Raw genomic sequence first — 9,087 nt, 5'->3', positions numbered from 1 at the left:
ACTGTCTCTGCCTTGTATTTAGTAGTTATCCAGTTGCTTTGCCTCTGTCCGTTCAATTGCCCTGACGAATGTAAAAATGAATGCTAGAACGTCCATGAAAAATGTTGTGACCACATGCCATTAACGTAGTAATCCCCCGCCAATGTCATGCTTAGGTTACACAAAGCTCGGATGTCGCCACAAATGCGACAGCTCAGACGCAGACAAGTAAGATTGTGGAACTTTATGACCCATTATACAGCCTCTAATTTACATGTAGCCACATGGGAGCCAACGCCTTAGCTGGAGCTTGGGCTCATTGATTTTGGGGACTTGGCTGCCCTGGCTTCTGTGTGGGTCAGCAGTCAGTGGCTGGGCTTGGAAATGCTTATACAAAGAGTACCCCGTGGATAGTGAAAAGGTACGTGTTTACTATAATTGTACTAATGAAGCTATAACTTATTTATGATTCATCAAATTTTCACAGATAAAAGGCATTTGGTGGATTTATGCCACATATCCGACTGCTACTGATCGCTGCCTCTTTAAGGAATGTAAGTTGGAGTGAATTGAATTTTCTTTGACTCTCTTTCTGGTCGTTTGCTTTGTAGTGGATCGGTACTGGACGCGCATAACGATGGTCGACTACAGTAGCTTTGCCGTGGAGTTGCATTGTTCCCTTCCCTGGTACCGACATCAAATGGCTATTTACACTCGTGCCAGAGACCCCGATAACGAGGTACTCAACAAGGTGGAAGAGTATTTGAAGTCCGTACAACTGGCCACCAAGGACTTCAAGTTGGTCGATCAGAGAACCTGCACAAACCAGACTGATGTGCCCGTGCAGCGCTGGCATCTGAACAAGTACATGCATTTGGACTATCACCCCCATTATGTCAAGCCGCTGGTGGTCAACGACAATATATAGAGGAAATGAGAGTGAAATAAATGTTTGGTGAGACAACAAATATTGAACATACTTGTACTAGAGAGGTGCGCGTGATTCAATTTTATCGAAGTGTACCCTTGGCTTTGATCACTAAGAACATTATAAACAATTATAAATTATACGAGTCCAAGTGATATTGAATGAGTGTACAAGTATATTCATGTCAACAATTCAAGAAGTGATACGAATCTGCCAATATACAAGTATGTAGCATCACCTATGCTGTTATTCCGATGCTTGTCCGTCACGTTCTGTGCTCAGTCGTTACCAGTTTTCAAGAGCATGTCGAACTGCCTTCCCTAATGCAGACAACTTTCAAAATGCGGCCAAGTGGTCGCTAATTAACATATACCCAAAGAAGAAGAGTCAACCGAACAATTTGGCAAGCCAAACAACCCAATTAGTTGTGTGCGGGCTATTAATTGACTCAACCAAGACAATAACCAGTTGGAAGTCGCTACAGACCGCTACATCCAACGATGCGCCCAGACTCAGACTCAGGCCCATACCCATACCCATACCCAGACCCAATCCCATACCAAGAGACCCAACGCGTCAGATCCAACAAAACTCAATGACCATTACAACATTCTTTCATTTCTACGTCTGTCCTCGTGCGGTCAAGAACCAAGAAGCGGCCAACTCGGAAAGCTGCGCCGCGTCGTGTTACCCAAAACCCGTTTGCTCGACGATGTTGGCGACGCCGTCATCACCGCTGCTCCAGTGTCAGTGTCAGTGCCAGTGCCAGTGTCCGTCCCCGTCCCCGTCCCCATCCCCATTCCGTCACAGCTTCCAAAATGTATCGACCACATTCGAATGTGTTAAAATCAATTAGCATACTCTACACAGCGTTTTTGTTTTGCTTATCATTCGCTGCGGAGAGGGCCCATGCTACGTCATCGCCAATTGACAGTGCCGTGAATCTGAATGAAACGCTTGTCGTGACACCCGAGCTGCTGCTGTCGGTGGAGCGATACGAGACCAAGCACCAACACTCGCTCCTCCAAGCGCACAGTGCACGGAGCTATGTGTGTGTCCCCCTGTTCCGCGTCTTTAATCTCGAACTGCAGCAGATGAAGCTGGCCGAGGATGAGGTTCTAGCCGTAAGCGGTGATCACCCCAAGCTGGGTCAGTGGAGTGTAGCCAAGGCGGTGCCGCTCAGATCCGTCAACAAGGAGCGCACCCACTGGTTCCTGCGCCTGTGGATTTGCGCCAGTCAGCGCTTCTACTATCGCTACCTCACTTACGTGGTCAATGCGCGGGGAGAGCGCGTGCTGCGCCGCTGGGAAGGTCAGCAGGTGGCTCGTATGCTGCAAACCTATGAGATGTACCGATCGCCGGGCGTGGATATCTTTGGGCAAGCCTATCCGCGATCGGTAGGTGGAGGTCGACAGCTGCATCGCGGTTGGCTCCAGCACGAGTATGTCGTGGAACTGAAGTTTGTGTGGCAGCAACACCTGCAACTGGATAGACAATCGGAGCTGGCCAAGTATCGGCTACACCTGACGGCCCTTAGCCTAATGGACGACGTTAACATCGAGGTTTCTCGCTACGCCTATAATCGTTCCTCCTTTCGGCAGCAACCAAAGATGGGCGTGCGCTACAGTTCCGGCTCCATCGTGATCTTTAGAATTAGTCAGGCCCTGGGTACGGCCCATGCCTTGCGTATGGAAATCAGGGATAATCAGCAAGATCCCTTGGGGGAGGCTTATATTTGGCCCTTGGAACTACGGGGCAGTCGCGGCATTTTGCAAGTGCCCGTCTATGGATCCCTACAGCCAGAGAAGGTCGGCGAGCTCATTGTACCCTATCTTGTGGTGCAGCCCATGCCAAGAGCTGCCGCCTGTAATCTGAGAGTTAGTTTCCAGCGCTACTGGCCCAACAATTGGCCAACAATGGATGTAGGATATCGCGGTCTGGGTGTCAGTTACAGCAGCGGACAGGTGAGATATTAACATTCATTTACTGAGGCCATATATATCAATGAGATCGTAACTCACAAAGTTTCGAACGAATTCTTGAAAGCTGATGGGTTAACATATATATTTCAGTCATCACTTTGAGAAATTACTTTAAATTTAAGAAACACTGAATTTAATATCAAGAGTAGAAGAGTCCTTTTTTAGATTCTCAGTATTTCACTATTAGTTTATTAGGTAGACTTAATAGCTATATCTAATCAAAAAGGACTCTTTATACTCAGTACGTGAAATGTACATGATTAGGAGGAGGCGTGGCAGGCCCCACATAGTATATACATATATTCTTGATCAGTATGACTGTCCGTCTGTCTGTCCGTCCGTCCGTCCGCCTGTCTGTCTGTATGAGCGCAAGTACAAGAGCTAAAGAGCTGATATATAAAGTATATTGCTATTGACTCGCAAGTCGTTTCTGCGAACAGCCAAGGCACAATTTTGTGCTACTTGAAATTGATTTTTCACCTATTTTTCATGTTAACACAACCAATTGGTCACAATCATGAGCATCCTTAGGAGTGCCAGTTTTTTGCACCCCACATTATGGCAGAGATCAGTTTTCCACTGGGGGCGGCAATAAATAGAAGCCCTAGTAGAAATTCATGGAGGAGAAAAGCATCACCAAAATTTGTAGAAGCATCACACATAAAAGCCTGTGGGAGAAAAAGAGAAGCGCAAAACGAAATTTGGAAAATAATTGGCGCAAACAATTAACAATTTTCGGTGCACAGTTCATAAAATAAATCACAACAGTTTAAATTGATTTGTTTAAATTTGTGGATCACTTAAAAAACACGTCCATATCTCTTAACAGAACTTTCTCTGTTCCGAATATGAATTTTAATAACTTTGTCTGCCGAACACATATACATGGTGTGTTCAAAAGAAAAGGTGATTATTTTGTGCATTATATCTGAGGGGGGTTGCTTTGAAGGTGACGAGATAGATAATGATGAATTAAAAAATACTCTTCAAAGGGATTCAAAATTCACGTTTTCTTTTGAACAGATCTCGTATTTTTGAATCGAATAAAAAGTTAAAAACTAGCTTTAGAGGGTTTTATGGCTTAACATTTTGTTAAATACCGATATAGTAAGTAGGAGTAAGGAAAAAGGAAAAAGCTGCGTACGACCTTGAGTACAAATATTATTGGAAGCTACAACTCGGACCATTGTCGACCAATTAGAAAGATCATAGAGTAACTTTCCGCCGCCCTGATGGTAAATGCTATATTTTATTTGTAAAAAAGCACTCGCAGCCAAAATTAATTACAAACGACTGCGATTCTTGACTATATATTATTCAAGAAATTTTATTTACGTTCCTGCTGATTATTCAGTACCGATTTTTCTTACCATCAGGTCGAATAGGAAGGGTGGAAAATTTAGAAAGAACATCTACAAAAATATTTATGTATGAATGTCCGTCCCGATACTGTGTTGTACTCCGATCTGCCCCATTTCTTAATTGCTCCAAAGTTACACAATTTATATAGCCCTATCCTTATCAATAAGATATGTAACTGATATTTCTTTAATGTTCCTTTTCCTTTTTATCTCTTTTTGGACACGATTCAGATGAAGTTGTTGGAAAACACCATCGAGAGTATGCTCGCTGTGCCGGCTTCCAAGGGAGATATGGTCCTGCTGGAGGTACATCTAACACGCGATTACGTACCAGTGCTGTGGCATGGCTTCGGATTCTACACGGCGGGGCCAGACAAGCGGGTGCAAGATCGCTTTGACCTTCGCTACGTGCTCATTCGACAGCTTAGCTATGTGGAGCTAAAAGCGAGTCGGGTCTTTATGCTTCAGCGCTGGACGATACAAGAATATACACACCTTAATGTGCTTGGTGGACGCCAGTCACAGCGTCTGTTTCCCAAGCTCAAGGAGGTGTTTGAGGCGCTGCCTAAGACGCTGGGACTGATTGTGGAGATCAAGTGGCCGCAGCTGATGGAGTCTGGCGTAATGGAGTCCACACAGCCGCACAACAAAAATGTTTATGTCGACACGATGATTGAGACAGCGGCCCGTCATGGTTGTGGACGAGCGCTCATCTTTGCTAGCTTCGATGCCGACATATGCACCATGCTGGCCCTCAAGCAACACGCCTTTCCCGTCATGCTGATGAGCATTGGCCAGTCTTCGGTGTGGGATGCCTACATGGACCTGCGCACACAGAGCTTCACGGATGCCATCAACTTCGCCGAGTCTGCGGAAATTCTAGGCACAGCCACGCATGTGGAGAATTTTCTGGGCAACGAGCAGATGATCCATTTGGGACTGGATATGCAACAGGTGGTGTTCATCTGGGGCAACGATTTGGGCCAGGATGAAAAACTGCTGGAGCGTTTCCGCGCGGAGGATGCAAGTGGGCTCATCTACGATAATATTGAGGAAGTGGGGCCGGGCTCTTGGAAGCGAGCGCCATTTTTCGAAGCGGCACAGTTACTGGAACTGTTCAGCGCTCAATGCGTCGCTATTGGCAATTCGACAACCGCCCCCGGCGTGAAGCCGCCTAAGCCCACCATATGGCCAAAGCAGAGATAGCAACTGTCAACCAGGCAGCTCAAAATGTGATCTCAAGTAGGAAGGTGTAGAATTAAGTATTGCTTAACAACAAGAGATAGTCTTATAGTCGATGGAACCCGCCGTTAAATACCCTGTACCCGAAAAAACATGCCACTATTGTGGTACACATGCTATTAAACGCGCTTACTCGTTCAAAAGAAGAGCAGGAAGGAAATGCTACAGTGGAGCAGGACCAACTCCTATTCCCAAAAGACAAACAACAAATGCATTTAAGTTAAAAAATTAATTAATATAATAATATATAGTTATATAAAATATACGTATCGACATGGCTATATCGCCTTTGCAGAGGGGGTGTCTGCCACGTCTCCTTATGTGTGTTACATACATTCGAACAAAACCAGAATACCTTTCAACCTTGGGGTACAGGGTATAAAAAGAAGAACCAAGCTGGCTGCTTACTCTAAAGTTGTTTCGCTAATGATCCCTCGAGATAATCAATTTGAGAAACATAAGCACTATAGATAACATTAATAAGATTATGTAGTCAGAAGGAAGGAATATTAACAAAAATAATGGATTTGGAGAGCCATATATCAAGTTTGCACGTTTTGTCAAACCGTTTTCGAGTTCCAGGCGTTCATAAAGAGGGACTGACGGTGGAACAACCTTACATAAATGTTTCTTTCTGGCCAAGAACAAGTATGCTGTACAGGATCGGAGAAGGAAGCATCTTCTGCCTGCTACAAGCCTAATATGCATTAATTCGGGAATAAACATAATCTTATTTATACTTCGTTAATTGATGATTAAAAGCAGTTCGTTTAATCTTATCAAATTCCTGTGTAATCGTTCACATACTAATGCATTTAATGCAGAAGGTTCCATTAACCTTGATGATTGATTTGCTTATTTATTGAGGTTGCCTTTAAGTTTTCCTGAATGTTTAGTTCTTAGCTTACGCATTTAAACGAGAAATAATTATTAAGTCTGAATGTTAGTTGTTGTCTGTCAGAATATATGTTTAGTTGTAATATACAAGTAGTACTTGTTTTAACACATTTGTCGTTTTTAATAAACAGAAGGACCCTTTTTCGAATAACTGGTCCCACAAACATTATTTATTTGTTTCGACGCTATGTGCTCAGAACCCTGAAGGCTGTCCTCCAAAAATTATCTGAGAGTAAGCTTGCTCGGGGATTAATAATCCCTAATCATTTTACCTTGTTTTGAAAACGCCCATGGGTTTGGGAAGCTATGGAGCAGCGTCATGTGAGTTAAGTTATTATAATTATGCATTAAAGGAAGAGTTGGGTAAATTTACGATCCCTATCTTTGCACATTATACGGCAATCTTGCAATTGGTAGTGTTATTTCGCTGCTCACCAGCTTTCGTCCAAGCTCTGGGCTTCCAGCTGCTGTGATATGTGAAGGAGGCCAGTCCGAAATAATTCTACCCTGACAATGACAAAACTGTAAAAGTCAACGCACTTCTCGCACTTAAACCCCTCCAAAAAGTACAAGTATTTCCTGAAATTATTTGTTACGAATGTAATAGAATCCTGGTTTGATGAAAGCCCAAATTTGAATCTCAGAGCAAAAGTAGGAGTCTCCTGGGGCTAGGACCAGACAGTAAGTATAGTTCATGGATTTTGGATTATATGTATGGCATGGCAAATTTTTATTATTAATATTGTATAGGTACATAGATCTAATAATTATTTTACATCTAAACATTATTCTACTGGCATTACCCTATGCTGACGACCCATAGTTGTTGACACAATAATGAACAAGTAAATAAACGCAAAAGAAGTTTTTTCAAAATATGCATATTTTCTCAATGCAACAATATAGTGCTCAGATCCGATCGTTGCCAAGAATTGTACTCCTGTAGACTCAACTGAGAGACTTAAGATACATTTGACCAATTTGTGTGCAAATTATTGGCCTGTCTCACCATATCATCACACAAACAGGCGACTATTGTTGTTTGGCAAAGTAGCAGGCGTAGGCGGCGTCGTCTTTCCAGTCGCAGTCGCCTTAACATCGGCAAAACACTTCATAAGTATAAGTAGATGAATTCTACCTTGCTCTGCGGAGCAATAAGCGCTCAATAATTCATAGCTCTCGATATGCTTGCTTTGATCGCGTTGAATTCATTTGCCACTTTTCTGATATAGATTCGCCAAGCCGGTCTAAAGACTTCTCATACGAGGCAACGCGCTTCTAATTTTTGAAATCTAGGGAACAACTATGCGAGTTGTTGGCCTCTTGTTATGTTTTATCGCACTTGCAGAACAAAGGTGCATACATACATCTATTGGACTCAACCCATTGATAGAGCTCAGTAGCCCAAGAAAAACTGACTGAACAGCAACCGCCAAGTTCTTTGGACCCGATCAGTAAGCACAAACCTACTGGAAAATGGATAATGGAATGGAATGACAGCATTTTGGTAATAAGCCGGCATAAAAAATAAAGCAACAGCGGAGAACGGATATGAAATGGAGAAGAGATTTTTAAAACATTGGTGCAGATCAAGATAACACAAATATAAAAAGAGAGTAAAACTTTAGCTTCAAAACTGCTTACTTTTATCTACAATGAATACAGTATTTACAAAAAGCATTTAGTTCTTTTATGGATGCAAAGAATATATTGTTTAAACAAAAAACACGATGTTTTAGAAAACAAAGCTCTGAGTGGCATTTAGGATGAAATTTGAAATGTTAGGTCGTGTTAGACTTCTTGTGGACTCATATAGGCTGGCGTTAAGTAGCAGTTTAATCTGATTTTAACGATTTTTTCGGCATTAAAATACGGCTTTGTTCTTAGAATTCATAATTTCAAGAAACTCTTTATAATACAAATTGTTTAATTTATTTAACTTATTATTTATATGTATTTCATACGCGCACCAGGTAGTCGTAGACACACACACATACGCCGCTTACATGCAGTCCGGATGCAGCACCTCCATGTATTCGCCGGAAACACAAGCGGAGACGCCTATATGCGACATGGGCTGGCACACGCCCGCAATCTTGCTGGATATCTCAATGGAGCAGCTGCGCTGGTGGGTGTGTGCATGCTTGTGTTGGTTGGCGGACATGGACGTGGACGATGAGCTGGAGGAGTGGGGTAGCTTGATGAGGGATGCCTTGCTGCTGCCGCCGGAAATGCGCTGCTTGGGAGCGGGCGGCGACTCATCGAACTGCAACCAAGCCGGCGGCAGCGAGTGATGTGCGGGCAGCGGCAGCGAAAACGACTCCTGCTCGTCGCTGCTCGATTGCTCCCCATCGAGGTCCACAGGCAGTTCAACAGCGTCTAAAGGAAACGGCGCGTACTTGGGCTTCCCAGCGGGCGTCAGCTCCAGGGCTTGGGCAAGCAAAAGCGTTGTCACACAGCAGCTCAGTAGCAGCAAGGGCAATGTGGCCATTCTAACGCGATCAGTTATTGCAGCTTATTTTGCTCCTGCAGATGTGGCAGCTTCTTGTAGTTACAGATTGCGTTGCCTACTTTCGAGCGCAACGTCCTCTAAGCGAATGCTGCTTGCCAGACCCGCCTCGCCTTTATATGCAACGACTGTACAAGTACATGTATGTGCCTATGTAGCATGTGTCCAGTGGCCAGTCGTTGAACTCGC

The 9,087-nt window shown here is 43.8% G+C and overlaps 3 protein-coding genes across 3 annotated transcripts; 2 read left to right on the top strand and 1 right to left on the bottom strand.

Moving 5' to 3' along the window:
* The first annotated feature begins 171 nt into the window (after positions 1-171).
* Positions 172-1,020, top strand: LOC115633942. Its single transcript, XM_030531463.1, has 4 exons — positions 172-207; positions 260-400; positions 467-533; positions 591-1,020. The coding sequence occupies exons 1-4, from the start codon at positions 172-174 to the stop codon at positions 905-907; spliced, it is 561 nt and encodes a 186-aa protein (XP_030387323.1). The 3' UTR covers positions 908-1,020.
* Positions 1,021-1,725: 705 nt separating this feature from the next.
* LOC115633931 (glycerophosphocholine phosphodiesterase GPCPD1) lies at positions 1,726-5,771 on the top strand. Its single transcript, XM_030531452.1, has 2 exons — positions 1,726-2,871; positions 4,482-5,771. The coding sequence occupies exons 1-2, from the start codon at positions 1,726-1,728 to the stop codon at positions 5,454-5,456; spliced, it is 2,121 nt and encodes a 706-aa protein (XP_030387312.1). The 3' UTR covers positions 5,457-5,771.
* A 2,527-nt stretch (positions 5,772-8,298) lies between these two features.
* On the bottom strand, positions 8,299-8,880 carry LOC115633924. The gene has a single exon (XM_030531439.1). The coding sequence runs from the start codon at positions 8,878-8,880 to the stop codon at positions 8,392-8,394; it is 489 nt and encodes a 162-aa protein (XP_030387299.1). The 3' UTR covers positions 8,299-8,391.
* Positions 8,881-9,087: the final 207 nt, after the last annotated feature.

Source organism: Scaptodrosophila lebanonensis, unplaced genomic scaffold (assembly GCF_003285725.1).
Source record: "Scaptodrosophila lebanonensis strain 11010-0011.00,11010-0021.00 unplaced genomic scaffold, SlebRS2 tig00000001-arrow-pilon, whole genome shotgun sequence".
In the NCBI taxonomy this organism is placed as follows: Eukaryota; Metazoa; Arthropoda; class Insecta; order Diptera; family Drosophilidae; genus Scaptodrosophila; species Scaptodrosophila lebanonensis.
This window is presented reverse-complemented; position numbering and strand designations above follow the sequence as displayed.